Source organism: Scedosporium apiospermum (genome assembly GCF_000732125.1).
Source record: "Scedosporium apiospermum strain IHEM 14462 chromosome Unknown SEQ_SAPIO_0088, whole genome shotgun sequence".
In the NCBI taxonomy this organism is placed as follows: domain Eukaryota; kingdom Fungi; phylum Ascomycota; class Sordariomycetes; order Microascales; family Microascaceae; genus Scedosporium; species Scedosporium apiospermum.
Window position 1 is genome coordinate 601,265 of NW_015971789.1, and position 17,584 is coordinate 618,848.

The window sequence follows — 17,584 nt, forward strand, 5'->3', positions numbered from 1 at the left end:
CCCCAAAATCGTGACAAGTCCCCATGGTATCGTATTTCGCTTTTCAAACCAATAAAACTTTCATCCGAATCATTCCCAGAGCAGAAAGGAGAGTTCCCCCTCCAAAAAAGTAAAAAACGCCAACATCATACAGGGGTTGCATGTGTGCCGCGACAGAAAAAGTGAAAGGTGTAGTCCAAGAACGCCCATGCCGGTAGCCAAGATAAGTCGAAGTCGTCGCGATTAGAGAGATGGTAGTATAAATGCGGGGGCCACAAGGCAAAGGATCCAATGGTAGGATCTACTTCCTGCTGCGGAGCCACTGCATGCCCTTGTTGGCGAAGGAGAGGTCGATGCTCTTGGCGGAGGAGCCATCATCGACGGCGCACTCGTGGGACTTGCTCAAAGTGAGCTCATCGGCGTGGAAGATGTTACCGGCACCACCACGGCCAGAGTATTGGGCACCGGAGCTTGCTCGGCGGACGACTCTATCCAAGGTTGTTAGCTCTCGGTTTACTTCAGATGATGCGAAATGGTCCGGACTCTTGCAGACTGGTAGTAGGTCACCAAAACCAACAAGGGTTGTACTCACGGTTCAACATCCTGGCGAAGGCGAGCTTCCTTGGGGTCGTTGTTCGCGGCCATGTTTCCGGAACCACCACGTCCGGTGGTGAAGACGGAGGTTTTGAGAGTGGGAGTTTGGAGGTCCTTGTAGGAGAGTGGGGGGTAAGAGGCATTGGAGATGTTGCCCGCGCCGCCACGGCCGTAGGAGGCAGTCATTGTGTATATGGATGTGGAAGATGCGTGGGATGGATGGTTTGTGATGTTGTTGATAAGAAGAGGAACTATGTAACAGTCCACCGCTCGTATGCAGGTATGAAGAAGGGAGACCGAAAATGATGTGGAAGCTTATGCTGTCTTGTTGATGGCTTGATTTCCTCAACGGATTCCTCAACCGAATGACTGAATGCTCGCTCAGTGAATGCTTGGTGTTTTCTTGATGATGGAAAGAGAAGGGAACTGGGAGATTTGTGGGCCCGGGAACGATCAATTTTATAAAATTTACATTCACGACACAACAGGACTGAAGAGCACGAAGCCGGAAAGTCTCCTTCCTACTCCTTGAACCGTGACTCCATTCCTCGTAAATCGTCAATTTTCCCAGAAACGGACACATCCCCCCTAGTTTGGGATCACACGGTCACCCAATTTTTCCCCTCGCCCAATTGTTCACACCAGCACGCAAGCACGAATTCGGAGAGCGGAGACTTGGATCTGTCGCTAAAAGGGCCTTACTTCCAACCAAGGCGGGGAAACTGGGGCGTCTTGGGACCTCGTGGTGCTTTTTTTTTCGCTGTTTGGGGCGCACTTGCATTTTTGCATTTCCGCAATGGGGCAATGTGACCTCTTCCAAGTTCCAGAAAATCCACAACTACTTTTTCCCCGGTGTTGGATGCCAGGCAACACGAGGTATTGTTCGGGGCTTGTTACCAAGGGTGCCAAGGAGTCTGTTTCTGTGCCCCTGTTTTTCGTGAGTTTTGGTATTGACAAAAGGAAACGTAATTAACCCCGCAGTTGTTACAACAAGTCTGAAGTAGTGTGTAAACTTGCTAATTATAGTGAGCTTGAGGGTTTGCTGGAGCGAGAATTAGACAGCCAGGCACAGCACAATACCTCGTGGTTTTACGCTATAACTGCACGGACGAAGTACAGGACACTATTGACGTACTTGTCATGCAGTTCAGACCGGAGAAAATTGAGAACACAACAGCGATCACAATGGATCAGACTGAGGTTTGGAGTTTGAACCCTCATCGATTTGCCAAGCGGCCAGGCCAGGCACCCCCGTGCCTCAAGTGGTGGAGCTGGGATCAGCACCGCCTGTTCGAGGGACCTGGCCCAGGAACTGCGTACTTGTAGGGCTGACGATCTCTTCAGAAGAAATTGCACCATTGCACGAAACCGAGTTCCTGAGAGAAGGACAAGCCAATGTTTCTCTCTTCCTTGACACAGGGCTGTCAATCTTAGCCCTGGCCCTTGCCAACACTGACCTCTCTAACTTCCATCGACGGCTTCCGGCCCGTTTCCAGGTTGGAGAGCTGATCGAGCTCATCCTACCAGAATGGATCTCTCCCAGCTCGCTTTTCTCCCTCTACGTTGGAGCTTGAGCTTGCTCCCTGGATGTAGTTGGGCAACTAGTTACAGCTAGACCGTACCGTCGTGAACCCCTGGATTTTTCTGAGCTGAAAAGGAGGAGAAAAAAATTTTTTTTTTTTTCTTTTTGTACTCGTGAAAACATGAGCTCGGCTCGAGGTGGGAGCAAGGCCTACGCAGCTCGCACGTATTGATTCTTACTTGGTCGTTAGCTGACAATGGAGCATGAGCTAAACTACTTAGTGAGTGGACGCAACTTGCATGGTCTTCGAATTTTGGTAGGACGGAGTGGACTTCCTGACAACTTCGTACTTCATCCACAGGTATTCAGACCATGAGTGGTGTACTTCGTACTTGCGGTCAGCGTCGGCAATTACAACGCACAGCGGATCATTCAACATCTGAGTTCGCCATTGCCTCTTCTCTGCGTGGGTGAACGGGGGAAAAATTTTTCTGTAACTGCCCAGGAAGATGGGCTAGAGCCTTGTACTTCGTACCTGGTAAGTTTAGTTGGCGAAGCGCACTGAACCATCAAAGTTCCACTCCTCGATGTGCGGGGAAGAGGGTCATACCACCTCCATGCTAATTTAGTAGCGTGTTAGTTGGCAAGGCATTGATGTTGCGTGGTGTGCATTGCGTTTCCACAGCTCGACCCTGTCACCCCTTGGGCTTGAGCAACCCACATTGCAACCATGACCCTCCCACGTGTAGCCTGAGCGAGAAAAAATGTCAGCGGCATACCCGTCCGATCCCCCATTATTGGTCCAGAATCACGGGCATGGAAACCTTGTACAGATCAATACGTTGTCATTTTGGACAGCCAGCACGCGAAGCTCTGAAATCGCCGCCAATGAAGTGATTCATCCTGCACCTCTGGAATGCCAGGTGACCCAATGACTTGACACAGCCAGGCCAGGGTCGATGAGGTCTGCGCGGCTCTGCGTGATGAAGCAAAAATTTTCATCATCTCTGTCGGCAGCATCATGGCGACAAAGAACAGCCGGAGCCTCCGAGCGGTCGCCTTTTCGACATGCCTCTTTCGAGTCACGAGTGCTTTCATCCTTGCTCGCTCAACTCTCCCCTGGCAGGGTCCGGTCATTTGACGAGTTCACCTAGGGCTCACCTTGCGATTCGGCTACGTGAATGGTCAATTAGTCTGGCTAGAAACAAGATACCATTGGCAATCCATACCTTCACCACGTCGACAGACTGCAAGTTCGGTATCGAATTGCCCGACGAGGATGGGCTGTGTTCGCGGGAACCAAACCACTGAAGAAAGCAAACCGAGGCACTTACATACTTCAAGACCAGATGGCTTCATGGTAGGTGTTATTCGGTAGGGGCAAATCCCGCCTACGTCATTGACAAAGTCCAGCTAGCTTGCCTCTACGACAAAAGGAAGGGTAAAGACCAGCTGTGTCGTACTCAATCTTAATTCTCTCGACTGGTACGAAGTCGTTGGGCATCAGCTCTTACCGCCAGGATGCCGGTCTCCGTTACGAGAGACCTTTGTATGGCCTTCTAATAACTTATTAGGTAGTCCTGGAAGGTCGTCTTTTTCTCGCTGTGGTTCAAAGCTATGATTGCAGCGACTGCGCAGCAGCCTCCTTCGTCTCCGCTCGCCTTACTCTTCCACTATTGCGAGGCTAAAACTTCCGTAAATCCCGCAGTAAGCCTCGAGTTTTCGGTCTTGGCCACACATTTATATCAATAAGTCCAACGTCAACACACTTCTCCTCTTGGTGGTGGAGGGGCTTTGTCTAGATACCAGTTATACGCCATCCCAACCATGAGTATCATACTTGAAAATGAAATAGAATTTCATGGTATGTTCCAATACGCCACAGGCCAAGGTATCAATCGACTCAACACATCGTGAGGGGCCGGCCCCTCCTTAAGGTTCGGAGGCCGTTGGCGGCGTTTTCGGCGAAGTGGGACGAAGAAAAGTGGGGCTTCCTGAAGGCTTTCGGTGCAAGACCACACTCACGCACCGCTCCGCCAGCCCGGATATTTCGGGTGACCATTACTGACGGGCGTGGATTACAGACAGCGGCGTCGACACTGCAGCGGGCGTTACCTCAACTTAAGAACACACTGGATATACTGTCTGAATATCCACCAGTGGCTCTTGACAGCACTGTCCTGGGTGACAAGCTCATCCCCGTGATGAATGGGAAAGGTCTTCTCCTCCTCCAGCACACCCCCCGTGAGATTCACAAGTGGGAAAGCCGTGAAGGGCTTTTTGACAACCCCCCGATGCAAGCAACACTGGGTTCACCCCTGCCTGTATTCCTGGTCTGGCCATCGCCGCGCAATCCAAACGTGAACTCACTGACCGCCAATACTTCCCATAACCCATTTCCCCTGTCCATTGCACGCATGCCCCGGAGATCGTACCCTTGTAATACTCCGAATAAGCCTTCAAAATCGTCGCTTAAGTCCTTGAATGAAACGCACCATCTTTGACGGACTAACAGCCTTAACCTTGCAAAATCCCACTGCTGAGCTTTGACAAGGGAAGTGAGAGACGGCCCCGAAGATGTTGATTGGCCCGTTACCCTGTCCGGCAATGCAACCGCCTGCAGCAGCATGCTTCCCCGCGAATGAAACCGCGTAAACTGCAACTGTGATAGTTGTGCCGACCTCAACCCCTCCCCTCCGGCGGCTAACAAAAAGAGGGATACTCCCGACCACGCTCATTTTTTTCTAAATAAAAGAAAAAAAAATTTTTTTTGCTCTCTTCAGTGCTTGTCATCTACGATTGAACAGCATTATCAAACATGCGTTAGATGTCCATTTCCAACCTTCCAGAACGCCGAAGAACAAGAGCAAGATGACCGAACGAGTTGAGTCCGTGGAGCTGGGTAGCTATAACCAGCGCAAGCATGATTCCGAAGATCCGGATGACAGGCCAATCTGGGCGCCGATTTCGCGGCCCTCGTTGATGCTCAGCCTATATTTCATCCCATCAGCGCTTCTATGCGCGTCTGTCGTCGAGATAGCCTTTAGGACCGCGACTCCGAAGAAGAACACCTCAGAAACGAAGTTTGTTCGGTGGACAAACGACGAAGAGGACGGGTTTATGGCGAACTGGCCTCAGTCGCTATTTCCAAACGAGGACGAGCTCCCGATTACGTCTGCTGCGGTTGCATTGACGGTGTCCGTAGTCGTCCTTGGACTTGTTGCCTATGTGGCTCGAAACGGCCCTATCAAGGTCAGTACTCTATAGATTTGGATGTAGAAGTTCCTTGGAAAGGCGAGGTTAACTAATATTGATTGAATCAGACTACCTACTGGCATCGTGTTTCGATCATTAGCTTTCTAGTTTTGAACGTGCTCCTCGCCCTCGCTTCAACCATCTACGCCTTCACCCTCAACTCCAGATCTGCCGGGTTCAATGTACAGTTTGCCATAGACACTGCCAAAGCTGCCAGTGCAGATCTCACCGCAGGCAGCCCAGCCAGCTTCATCTACGACCTGGGTACATTCACCCGCGAGATGTGGGCCTGCAATGTTAGAGGTCTTCCCAACTTCAATGCTGGTCTTGGTGGCAAGATGCGCGAGGCGTGCGACCTTGGTATCGGAGCGAGATGGCTGTGCCTATTCATATTCTTGCTCGGGACGGCTTTGCTGACAGTGGTCTTGATGGATCATCGAGGAGGTGGATATTTTATGCAGTCGTGGAAGAGGAGGAGGGCAGTGGAGCGGAATAATGTGGTGTATGCTTGAGGTCGGCGATGGAGTTTTTGGTTCGGTTTTTACGTGTTTACGATCGATATTTCCCTTCACTGGCGTCGATGGAATGGCTCTGGTGCTTACTGTATGAATGAATGAATGACATGTCTCTGTTCTTATCTTTATGTCCGTGGTTCAAAATTAGTCCCAACACATTCCCGCCCAGGGTAGATGGAAGAATCTAGTACCCTCGTAGTGAGTCGTCGATGGATGCATTTTTCAAATTTTCCGTATGTTTACGGTGAACTAAGGGGGTGTTGTTCTTCGAATCCCCTAGAGAAGATTAGACCTCAGAGAAATGCCATTCATCGAGTTCTCACTATGCTATCTTTTATATTTGAGTCTGCTCGGCTTCAGTGGGAATTCGCTCTCCATCTTTGGGGCGGGTTCGTATCCCGTGGGACTGGGACGGCCTTGAGCAATACGCACAGGTTAGTGGGTTCCCTTCCTTCTCCTAGTCCCTATGTCTAGACACATCCCCAACCTGAGCCAGGTGGATTTTTTACTCGGTATATCTGTGAACAGACCTACGGTGGCCTAGAGTAGACCAGGCGTCGGAAAACACCACGGAGACACAGATGGTCGCAATGCAAATGTCTCGGGAACAACCATATATACACATTAACTAGGTCACCCTTTCTAGCCTAATATGTCCAATATTCCAGCTTCTTGCGTGTAACAACGACCTTGAACAAACTGAGCCCCCTTTAGACCTGAAGTTCGCACTCCGACAATGGCAAGGGAGTGAGAACACAAGCGCAAAGCGGAAAGGGAATGGAGTAGAGTTGCCCCTCAATCCCGAACCCATGGGGCTGTGCTGGCATCCTTCGGCTGCTACAAACAATATTGACGCGTAAAGCAAGTTTGAGGTAAACGGCGGAGTGCATGAGAGCCACGGTATTATCTAAAGGCTGATACTTGTAACAAAATCCCACACGGACATCTGGAGGCATATGCCTCTATCATAGATGGCGTTCTGAGGAAGGTTGGCTTCGCACTCTGCGTTACAGATCTGTAGTGAAAGCCTCCCACTCCCGAGCTGGATACCGCAGAAGAGTATGTCGATTTTCAAAAATAGTATACCGAGTTTCGCCCTGTTATGCCGACATTCGAGAAAGGTATCATCGGTAACTCGAGCCTCATTATAAGACTGCGCACAAGCGCCGTTTCCAGTGTCAGGGATTATTTGGGAAAGGGTTCTTCGATTAGAATGAGTATTGGGTGAGTGGCAAAAGACGGCAAAAGATCCATTCACAGTCCATAGAAACGAAACTGTGCCGAGACGACCTGGAAATACGTAGAATCTTCTTCCCAGTAAGCGAGTCTGATGGACAGACAAAATCCAGGTCCCGCAAGGAGAGGCAGCAGCGATTTCTCTAAAGGAGAAAATCCAAATCATTCCTCTGCGGAAACTACACTAAGCACCCGGTTTCTTGGACACGGGATAGAAACCCCGAGAAATCTTTGAAAACGGGGAAAGCCAGAGCCAGTTCTCAGCCACGCATGATTTTTCGTGAGAACCAGAAACCGTGTGGGCGCCTTTCCGACAACAGGCCGCGTCGGTGTCGATCATAGTTGGGCAATGTTCGACTTCCACTTCCCCCTTGGTACCGGTCAAAGCCGTGATGGCGAATGAATCGGTTCACGGAATGTAACGCAACATGGGGAAGGGGGGCAACAATCTGGGCGAGCGTTTACATCGTCCTCTTTGGGGGGGACACGGGAATGCGCGTCTTCGTCAGTCGAGAAGTGAAAGCCCTTCTGGAGACCCATGAACCCATCGGTCGCTCCGGGTGTTCCGGAGCGAGAATTTGTATCGTGCGAATGTTATGCAGATCAGCATCTGTGCGAGGCTCCCATAGCGCTGAGAAAAATTCTCGAAGGTCTGAGATCTCCTCGAACGGATTGATGTACGAAGGAGGAGGGTCAAGTTTTGATGACCAGTACCAGTGTAGGGCGGTGAGAATTCAACTGAACTTGGTCTTAGGGCACTCCGGGACGAAGTACCGTAGTGACAAGCTGAGCGCGCGGGCCCATTACACGCTAACGGCAGTCAAAGGGGATTCAAAGCTTGCTGCAACGCAGGAGCCCCCACCTGCATCCTGCATCCAAGACAATCCAAAGACATGGATATCCTTGCTTGTTATCAGTCGAGATCCGAGACAGTGGCAGCCACCAGAACACAGTTCATGTCGCTGAGTACGAAGTACGGGGTACGACGCCTGAAATTGTACTTCGTAAGCATCCACTAAAGCCAGGCTATGCCCAGCATTAATCCCGACGGAACGCCAGGCTTCGTATGAGTACCTGTGTACCGGTCTTCCGCACTTCAAGTGCTTTGCTGGTCCTCTCCTATTTGATAGTAACATACCCTTGCGGTTCAACAGACGTCGTGTTGCAGCGACGCACTACTCTAGGCATAGCGACCATTTTCCTAAGATGCAATCATGCTCTAGACAAAAACCTCCCATACAGTTAATACAGAGCACATGACCCCGCTATCATCTGCAAAGTTCTATTCATATCACCACCGCGTCTGCATAAGAGCCTTCGCTATAGCACAGTCACGAAAGTGGTGTAAACGTTGCCCCGGATGTGCGAAGTGGATCGAGACAGAACACAAGTACGACCATCTGTGGTACGAGACACACTGTTGGTGCATTGCTATCGTGGGCGATCGTGTCTTCCTGCCCGTGGTTGGATCATCAAGTACTCTCGGACCTGTCCCAAGTTGACCGCTCCTGGCATGTGAGCGTGTCTCGTGTCCGCCGCGTGCCGTGTCTGGCGAAGATTTTTCTTTGCCTCATTATAACGGGACAGCTTAAGATGCAGATGGTACTGGCATCGAGATCGGCGCCCATAGGCCAAGGACCACCCAGTCGCCTGTCGTTCGTTCGTATACACTTTGACAGATGTGGCGACTGCGGGTTATTACTCCGTAGTTGCAACTTGCATGAAATGGGTCTGGACTTCCGGCACCCCTCACACTCCACATTTCCCCTTTCAGTGTCAATTGATCCTATTTTCTCCAAGTCCTTGACGGCTCGCATACCCACCAATCCAAATCAGGACTGCTTCCAGTTCTTTGTTCTCGTTACGGACTCGGAGGACAGATTTCTTGCAGTGTAGGGTACATCTGTCAAACCTGTCCGTACGGAGTACAAAGTGCCCAATTCATAACGAAGAGCACATACCTCGTCCAGTGACCCATACCGGCGAATTTGATATTACCTGGTGCCAGGCTGCCGCTGCCCGGCGTTGCTTCCCTTGAAGATCTTGAACCATTCTTCGCAAACCAGGGATCAAGTTCGAACTGCCGTCGCAGCTAGCTCAAGTTGGGATCCCATCCTTGCTGATTGACTTCGTAGGCCGGCCTACTGAGGGCGAAGCCATATTGAAATTCGTAAAACCCGACAGATTCGACCCGCGATGTTAGAAGACGCAGTCACTACTAGAGGTCTACAATGGAGCAACGTCTTTCGAGGGTCACGGCTTATCAATAATGCTCCTACTATTGATGATTGATGTGATATTCCATGCAGCCTGCAGCCAATATTACTTCATAAATTTACCAGCTCCTTCCACGAGGCAAACTGCGCACTCGTCAGCAGAAGGCGAAGGAGGGGGCTGAACTGTTAAGAGTACCAGGGACATTACTGAGTGGAAGGAGTTGCAATTGTGCTAAACAGACCGATTGATCAATTGTACGTTGAAGTCACAAGACAATTTGGGCCTGGTACTACCTGCCTGCTCGGTAAAGTCGGTTGGATCGATACAACAAAATGCATCGCTTGAGGGCGGTCAGAGACGAAACGCAATTAGTAGCTACGGCCACGAGATATCATCCTTCTTTCAGCTTTACACTCACTATATACTCACAATTAACACGGATTACCAAAATTAAACGTAGGGTCCGGGCAAAAATACTACAGTTGGACAAAGTACAAAATGACAGTACGAAATAAGCCGGCTGAGACTTGGATCTGCCTCTGCCGTGTTTGTGTTTGCGGGGTGCTTGATGAAGGGGCAAGATGTACGATGTATGACGCCCTTCAACCAAGCCGCTTTTCAGGCGTTGTGCTAGAATAAAAAAAAAAAAAAAAAAAAAAAAAAAAAAAAACTTGAAAATGACTGGCGGATGACAGATCAGGACGGTTTGAGACAGTTTAGGTGATATTCTTTTATAGGGTGAAGCCTTGGTAGCTATCAGTGAAGGGGGATGGACGCAAGATGAAGAATCAGGTGGTGATAGCAGGGGCTCTCGACTAGGAAAGAGCATTTCTCGAGTGGATATGCATGCACCCATGTCACTCCTTTTTTTTTTGTCGTCGTTTCTTCCTCGTTGTTTTTCTTACTACTTGCGTGCTTCGTACAGAAAACTGAGTCAGTTGGATGGACGTGATACGTCTCATGTCAGAATGCAGATAAGATGCAGAACCACATGCAGAGGGACGAACTATCCTGACCGCACATTGGCGCCCTAATCTGTGTTAACAGGACCAACCACCAACCGCATATGAACTTAGCTTGTGTGGGACTTGCCGTTGCCCAAAATAGCACACAGCATTCCAAAATTGGACTTGCATGTCAGAGACTAGGTGGGAAAAAAGAAGAGAGAGAAATAATAAAGGGAAAGAGAAAAAAAAAAATGTCCGAATCCTCCATCACCTTGCATACCCCAGCGGGTTTCTGCCTGTCTCAGGAGGGGTGTCGACCTCAATATTTCCAGTCCCGGGATTGATGATGGCTGCGGGATGGCATCTGGAGAAGGGATGTGACGAAATTGTGGTGCCGAGGACGGGACAGGAGATCCCACCGACCCTGGACATCCAGACAGCTTGTGTTTATTGATATTGATAAAATTGCCTTGGTGATTGTATACCAGTCTGCGGATGCCACCTTCGAAGTAGGATAGTAGGATATTCCTTGTGCTATCTGAGAGATGACCTCCTCAACAAGATTGGCGCACACCGTTCCCAATTTTAGACGGGTGACCGGAGAAAGTTAGACACTACATGAGAAAGGCAGGAGTGAAGTATCCAACATCAAATATCATATATCATATATGACGATGATGCTCAAGTGGATATTGTAGTTTAAGACGGAAGCCCCTCGGGCCAAGGTCACGACGTTGCCGAGGGTTCATCGGAATTTCTATATGGACTGAACTTGCCTAGATGAGGCTAGTATCGCGTTTCGTGATGCGCGTCGCCGCATGCGCTGAGCTTCAACGGTTTTAAGGTGGAGAGAAGGTAGGATTAAGACGGCATCCCTGGAGGATGTTAATCCGGGTTACATCCAATCTTCATCTTGATGTGGTATTACACTACGAAGTGGTCCAGATTTCAGTTCCATTTTCAGCAAGGACTTTCTGTGCCATATCATGTGGAATGCCGTAAGTAACCAAAACTCGGCGATCCTCGTTCGAGGGGCTTCTCCCAAGCAGATCTCAGGGAGGGAAGATTTATTAAGGGACCAACGCATGGTGTCACGGGAAACCAGAAGATGGACAATGAGATTCTGCTTTGGGAAGAAGGGGTTCAAATCCAAACAATCTTGCTTCTTCCATTGAGCGGTCGGCCAACGACCCTCGTACCACAACACCTCAGGTTGTGCATGCGCTGTTCTGCGCCGTGTGCTCCGTCCGGTAGGTTGACAATCAAACCAGATGCGGCTGCAGCAGCTTGCGTATAGTATCCCGCCCTCAACCTGCAGTGCTGCCATACCACAGGACGGGTGGCTTGATACCAGCGGTTTGGTGGTGTGGCCCAGACTGGGAAGGTGGCTGGCAGACGGGAATCCGCAGGCTTGTCACCCCCCAGAAACAGAGAGTTTATTTGTTTGAGTGTGTACACAGGTATCGACGTGATCACAAATGACCATCAGGATCCATCCGTCCAGCTGCATGGAATGATGGCAAATGAGTACCCATCCGCGACTGGTCCTGCTTCTCAAGTTCCGGGAACCATGACGAGGTTCATCAGAAAGGATCGGATGAACTCTTTGCTCGGACGGTCAATGGAGTGGCGCCCTATGAAGTACACTCTGTCGAGCCTTAGTCTAGATGCCAGCAGGACCACTGGAAGAGGCAAAGTTATGGATTGATCAATCAATTGACGTCTCATCCCGCCTGATTGGGCTCCAGAGGCCCCTGTAGGTGTCAAACCTCCCCGGAACCCCACTCTGATATCGGTGACACTGACAAGGGAGACAGGGACAAGGGTGGGGCGTAGAAGAAGCTAAGTGGACTTGATGAGAGACAGACTTCAAATTTGAAATCGCAGAGGTTTGGCCGTCGTTGAGCGCTGGCCGTGTGTGTTTGTGTACCACGCTCCAGATGTTGAACATTGATGTATTACTACTTTAGTACAAAGCAACACTCGACTCAATCGTGCGGAGTGAAGTACGTGCGACGAATTGATATGTTCTACATAGCATGGAGTGTACCTGTGTACATAAGTTTACAAGCACTATTGAGCAGAGTGTACGAAGTGCTCAGTTTAGATGATGAAGATGCGCTATAATTAACTTCAGAGGTCAGTGGTCAAATGTTACCTTGTCCCTGGAAAGGTTCAATCTCAATGTTCGTTCCCCCCGCTCCTTCGATGGCGTACTTCGTATGCCGTCACCGCCCATTGCGACCTCTACCAAAAGTTCTTTGTTCTGAGTAAAACCCATAATCGCACGGCAACCTGCGCTCGTACCGCCGCCGAAGCCAAAAGCAGACGATTGTCGATTGTGCCTAGGGAGGACCTAGAATTATACAAGGAGCTTATTAGTATAATCTCGCGTCACGGCGGATGAAAATTGGAGGGTCCCTTGATTGATCGTCCTCAAACCCTTGACCTTGCTTCCCACACCACGACCCGTCAAATGGTCCGTTGGCCGGGTCGGTAAGCGAGCAGTTTGGGCTCTCGTGCCCACCCACTTCCGCTCCTTGTTAAGGGTGGTGGGGTGACACTAGTACTCGTAGTTTACAATTGTCGGGGGAGACGTGGGCCAGCCAGACCTAGCCTCGATTCAGCTCCAGGATTGGGCTCGATCGAGACACACTCCATCTCTTCAGTGTCGGGGCTGGCATGGAAACCAGACTTGGGACGTATTGATGAGAGGAAATACTCGTATCCAAGGATCCATAATAATTTCTTAATATCTTCATATATGGACCCAAGAGTTGCTAGTGGAAAATATCATTAATGGCACTTATGTAGTAGCCCTTGCCTTTTTGAGCCCTGAACTGTAGAGCTAAGACCTCCCACAGAGCCAGGCCCTGCCGACCTGCCGACCTGCCGCTTGGAGGTGGTAGCATTCTAACATGGGACGGGAGAAGTACGCAGGAAATAGTTTAGAACGCCAGTTCATTAGAAGAGAGGGTCTCTTCCGACCTCATCTGGCATTGATGGTTAGCGCCCCCCGCGGAGTTTGGGGGCCCTGGACACTAGCTAGTCTGGCCTAAAAAAGTCCAGTCTAGGAGATTACTAAAGTAAGGACTAGTGTAGTGTACGCTACCGGCGATTACTTCGTGCTTCATGCTAGAACATTGAAAACACAAGAAGTTACTCATTTGCGAAGCCCCCAAAATCACCATCTTTGCAGGATCCTCAACTGACTATACAATATCAATGCAAATATACCGCCCAACGACCCAGCTCCCCTGTAGGCCGCAGCAGTCTCTGCCGTGTTCGCTTCCTCGGACCCATTCCGCTGCATAATGTATGTAAGCTCAGACTCAAAGGCTGGAGAGAACATGGCGAAAATTCTGCCCCGCGAGGCCCAAGATTGGATCATGAATACTCTCGCGTACTCGCCAGAACCACTCGATGAAGCGGACTGCGGCCTCGGACCAACTCTTCTGGCGCCAGGACAGTACTTGTCGCTGGTGGATGAAACCCTCTAAAGAGTGTATTGAGGGGTGTATGTCGTCCTGATTCGGCCCAGTCGTTCCCCCCCTCAATCCCGTGCTCCGAGTGGTACAAGTACGAATACTATTTAGAGTACCTCAGTACCTTTAGAGCTCAACTACAAGTATCCAGTACAAATCCTGCCCAGCGTCCATTTCATGCGTCGCCCATCAACTGTCCATTCTCGGTACGAGGATAAGGATATAGAGCATCCCGTTGTACATCAATTGTTCTTCGTACCCTGTACTCCATTTATTCTTTCTGGTGCAACCACTGCCGCTGTCTGATCTCACTTATACCTCCCAAATCCACCGCAAGTATCTACGGATGACGGATGTATAAATACGTAGCTGTTGCCACTTCACCTCACCAGCCAAGCCACTTCGTCTTGGACCATATTCTTGTCTGCGACCTCGAAGAAGCGCGATCCGATTTTCTCTAGCTTCTCTCGTCATCCCCCGATAGCTGTACCTTTCGTCTCTCTCGAGACGCGCGATTTGACAGGCTGTTGCCGATCTCCCACAGAACAGATCGACCGACCTAGTTATCCTATTTTTTTGTCTTGCCAGGCCCTAAAGGGAGGCACGTCAGGAACGCGCGCGGCTTGCTCTTTTATTTATGATTTTTATCCCCCCGAAGACTGCACCACGGAGGTCTGAGTCCCAGGTTGAAAGGAAACCGATAACAGGCGTAAGGGAATAGGATAGAAAAATTCGAGCAATATCCGATCCGAACCACAAGCTTGCGACGCCCCATCCCTCGAACCACCTCTACCCCTCCTCACGAACAAAATCGACCTCATTCACAGCTCGAAGAGCCTTCACCGTCGCAATGGATCCCACGAGATACCCCCCAATCATGCATCCGCAGATGGGCGATACAAGCGCCGCATACTCGCAGGTTATGCAGCATCCCCAAATGTCTCAGCAACCCCCTCACATGCCGATGCAGATGCCCCCAGCTCCCCAGCAAGTCGCGCAACAACAGCTCCCGCCACAACTCCCTCATCAGGTCAATCACGGCCATGTCGCCCAGCAGCAGTACCCCACTCCTTTATCGCAATACCCGAGCTCTGAGAACATGCAAAGCAACGGGAACCAGGTTGCCGCTGCGCCAGCCTCCTCGATAATCCCCTCGCCACGCCTTCCGCCGGGCCAATCTCTACTACAGTCCATCTCCAAGGTCGATGAAGCGACGGGGAGGAAGTATACGTGAGTGACAATAGTCCCTGGTGGCGGGGAAGAGAAGTGTCCAGGTTCGAGCCGCAGCGTGGACTAACTTTTCCTTTGCTTATTTTAGGCTCGTCGTTGAACAGCAACCCAAGCGAGCGCGCATGTGCGGTTTTGGCGACAAGGACCGACGACCCATTACGCCCCCTCCGTGTGTAAGGCTGATCGTGACTGACCTCAGCGGCAAAGAAGTTGATGTCAAGTATGTTTTCGTGACCTCCTTTCGAAGATTAGACAAGAGGGCTGGGGAAACTAACTGGATTCTCACATCAGCTCCATTGACCATGGAATGTTTGTCCTCAATGTCGATCTATGGAACGAAGACGGCTCGCGCGAAGTAAACCTCGTTCGACACTCAAGCGGGACACCTTCCATTTCCTCCACGACGCCGGCGTCGTATGGAAGCCTCACATCATCAACCCCTGCATTTGCCAATATTCTCCCGTCTCACCGCGACTCGTCCTACCCGCCTTCGGATATGAGTGCATACGGGCAGCCCATCATGTCTCAATATGGCATCCCCCCGGGGTACGGTCAGGCTCCATCCCCTTATGGCCAAGGCCCGCAACCAGGATATCCTCAGTGTAGGTTCTACCTCCTCGCTCCTTCTAGAATCCTTAGTCCATGTGCACGCAAACTTGCCTATACTTGAAGGTCCGTCAGACGTAGACAGCTAACTCTATCTATCTAGCGCCGTATATGCCTCCAAATGCGTACTCCCCAGCGACCCAGTATTATCCGCAAGGTGACTTCCGATCGAACATGGGTCCTGTACCTCAGCTGCCTTCGAATACGGCCATGGGTCACTATGGCGCAACGTCGCCAGGTTACGGCGATCTTAGCCGGATGGGTCACAACCAGCCACAAGGGATGTTCACCCGCAACCTTATTGGGAGCTTGGCTGCCAGCGCATTCCGCCTAATAGACTCCAATGACAAAATCGGCATTTGGTTTGTGCTCCAAGATCTCAGTGTCAGAACCGAGGGTCACTTCAGGTATGTTTTACTTCTTCACCCCTCTTGGGCAAAACCATTGTGCCAAACGAGCTGGGCTGACTTGACCCCTTTTCAGACTGAGATTTTCATTCGTTAATGTTGGCCCGCCACCGAATGCCAATGGCAATGGTGAGGGTCCGGTAGTTAACACTGGCAAGTCACCGGTGCTTGCCTCATGCTTCAGCGATGTCTTTACAGTTTTCTCGGCAAAGAAATTCCCCGGAGTCTGTGAGAGTACACCGCTATCCAAGTGCTTCGCCCACCAAGGAATTAAGATTCCCATTCGGAAAGAAGCCAACAGCAGGGGCGGTGACGATGACGACGACTACTAGCGCGTACCTGCAACGTCTACCTATTTGTTTTTCCTCCTCCTTCTTCCGCTTCTTCTTCGCTTGCCCTCTCTCTTTCATTTCCATTTTGTGCTTCCCCCCCTCACCCCCCGTAAGCCACGAGGTTATACGGGTATCATGATGTTTGATGTCTTCTTCTTTTGGCACAAGCTTGGCTCTGTTTAGATGCTCCTCTCCTTCGTTGTTGAATCATGTCCTTTTTCTCATTGTCAGGCTAGAATTCTTGGGCGGCGGAACATTTTTTTGAATCCAAAACAGTCACCACTTTTTTTTTTTTTTTTCCCTTTCTTAGCTACATTCCTCCTTTCCAGTTTCACAACGGCGATACTCTCATCGTTCGGAAATCCTCTTGAAGAGGAAAAGATATGAATCATTTGGACCTTTCTTTCCTGGTTTCGGTTGCCTGGGTTGCTGGCAGTAGACGAGCTGGCGAGTTTTTGCTTTTCAAAAGACCCTATACCCCCATTTGTTTACACCATCCTGTGTTTCTACGAATCTTTTTTCATACCGAGTACGGCGGCGGTTGCGAGGCTACGGCGTCCTCAGGAGGAGCTAAGGCTTTTTTTTCTTGGTAGATACATCATCGTTGTTGTTCTCTTTATTTGTTGCCCTTGCATGTTGGGGTGGATTTCGCTCAGCGTTCTTTCTTCTCACTAGAAGCTAGTTTTTACGTAGTTATTGTCAGATGAGGTTTCATGCCAGAAGAGATGAGCGGAGATAAGACTGCTAGAACATGGTTTAGAACCAGGTAGGAATGGGAAATGTTCTCCTTCGTCCACCACGCATGAAATTCTAAGTGCTGTCTTCATACGGGGTATATGTTAATCCAGACATCAGAACAAGGTCATCAGTAATCTCCTGCTGTCGGGAAGAAGAGAGAAGAAAGGTGGATCTAGGGTCAAGATTGACACCAGGATCCGATCTTGGATCGCCAATGCTGGGTCCCGTTGTCTGTTGTCATCCGCAACTGAGAAGGGCTTACACGGATTTATCGGGTCTAGATGCGAAACATGGGAGACTGGGAGGAACCGGATTCTGCATGTTACTTTTAAATTTCCTGGTAATGGTATCGGGGAGCAGACTGCAGGACCCTGTTTCTTCTATTCCGATATTACTATTTTCCGATGGAAAGATACCGAGAAGAATGCAACCTGGTCCGGTAGTTGGACGGTCCGAGATTTGGGGGGCGGCTGTCGATGTAATTACCCTGGCTGGTCCCCACATGAAGGGGAATTCAAAAG

General features: G+C 50.2%; 3 protein-coding genes across 3 annotated transcripts; 2 read left to right on the plus strand and 1 right to left on the minus strand.

Annotated features, from left to right (window-relative positions):
• Positions 1-280: 280 nt before the first annotated feature.
• SAPIO_CDS3174 (uncharacterized protein) lies at positions 281-759 on the minus strand (the record flags this gene model as incomplete). The annotated part of the gene is made up of 2 exons (XM_016786025.1): positions 281-467; positions 572-759. 2 exons carry the CDS (start codon positions 757-759, stop codon positions 281-283), a joined length of 375 nt encoding a protein of 124 aa, XP_016644031.1.
• A 4,207-nt stretch (positions 760-4,966) lies between these two features.
• Positions 4,967-5,862, plus strand: SAPIO_CDS3175 (uncharacterized protein; the record flags this gene model as incomplete). The annotated part of the gene is made up of 2 exons (XM_016786026.1): positions 4,967-5,347; positions 5,419-5,862. The coding sequence occupies 2 exons, from the start codon at positions 4,967-4,969 to the stop codon at positions 5,860-5,862; spliced, it is 825 nt and encodes a 274-aa protein (XP_016644032.1).
• Positions 5,863-14,600: 8,738 nt separating this feature from the next.
• Positions 14,601-16,325, plus strand: SAPIO_CDS3176 (uncharacterized protein; the record flags this gene model as incomplete). Its single annotated transcript, XM_016786027.1, has 5 exons — positions 14,601-14,980; positions 15,069-15,200; positions 15,272-15,582; positions 15,690-15,993; positions 16,070-16,325. The coding sequence occupies 5 exons, from the start codon at positions 14,601-14,603 to the stop codon at positions 16,323-16,325; spliced, it is 1,383 nt and encodes a 460-aa protein (XP_016644033.1).
• Between the last annotated feature and the right edge of the window lie 1,259 nt (positions 16,326-17,584).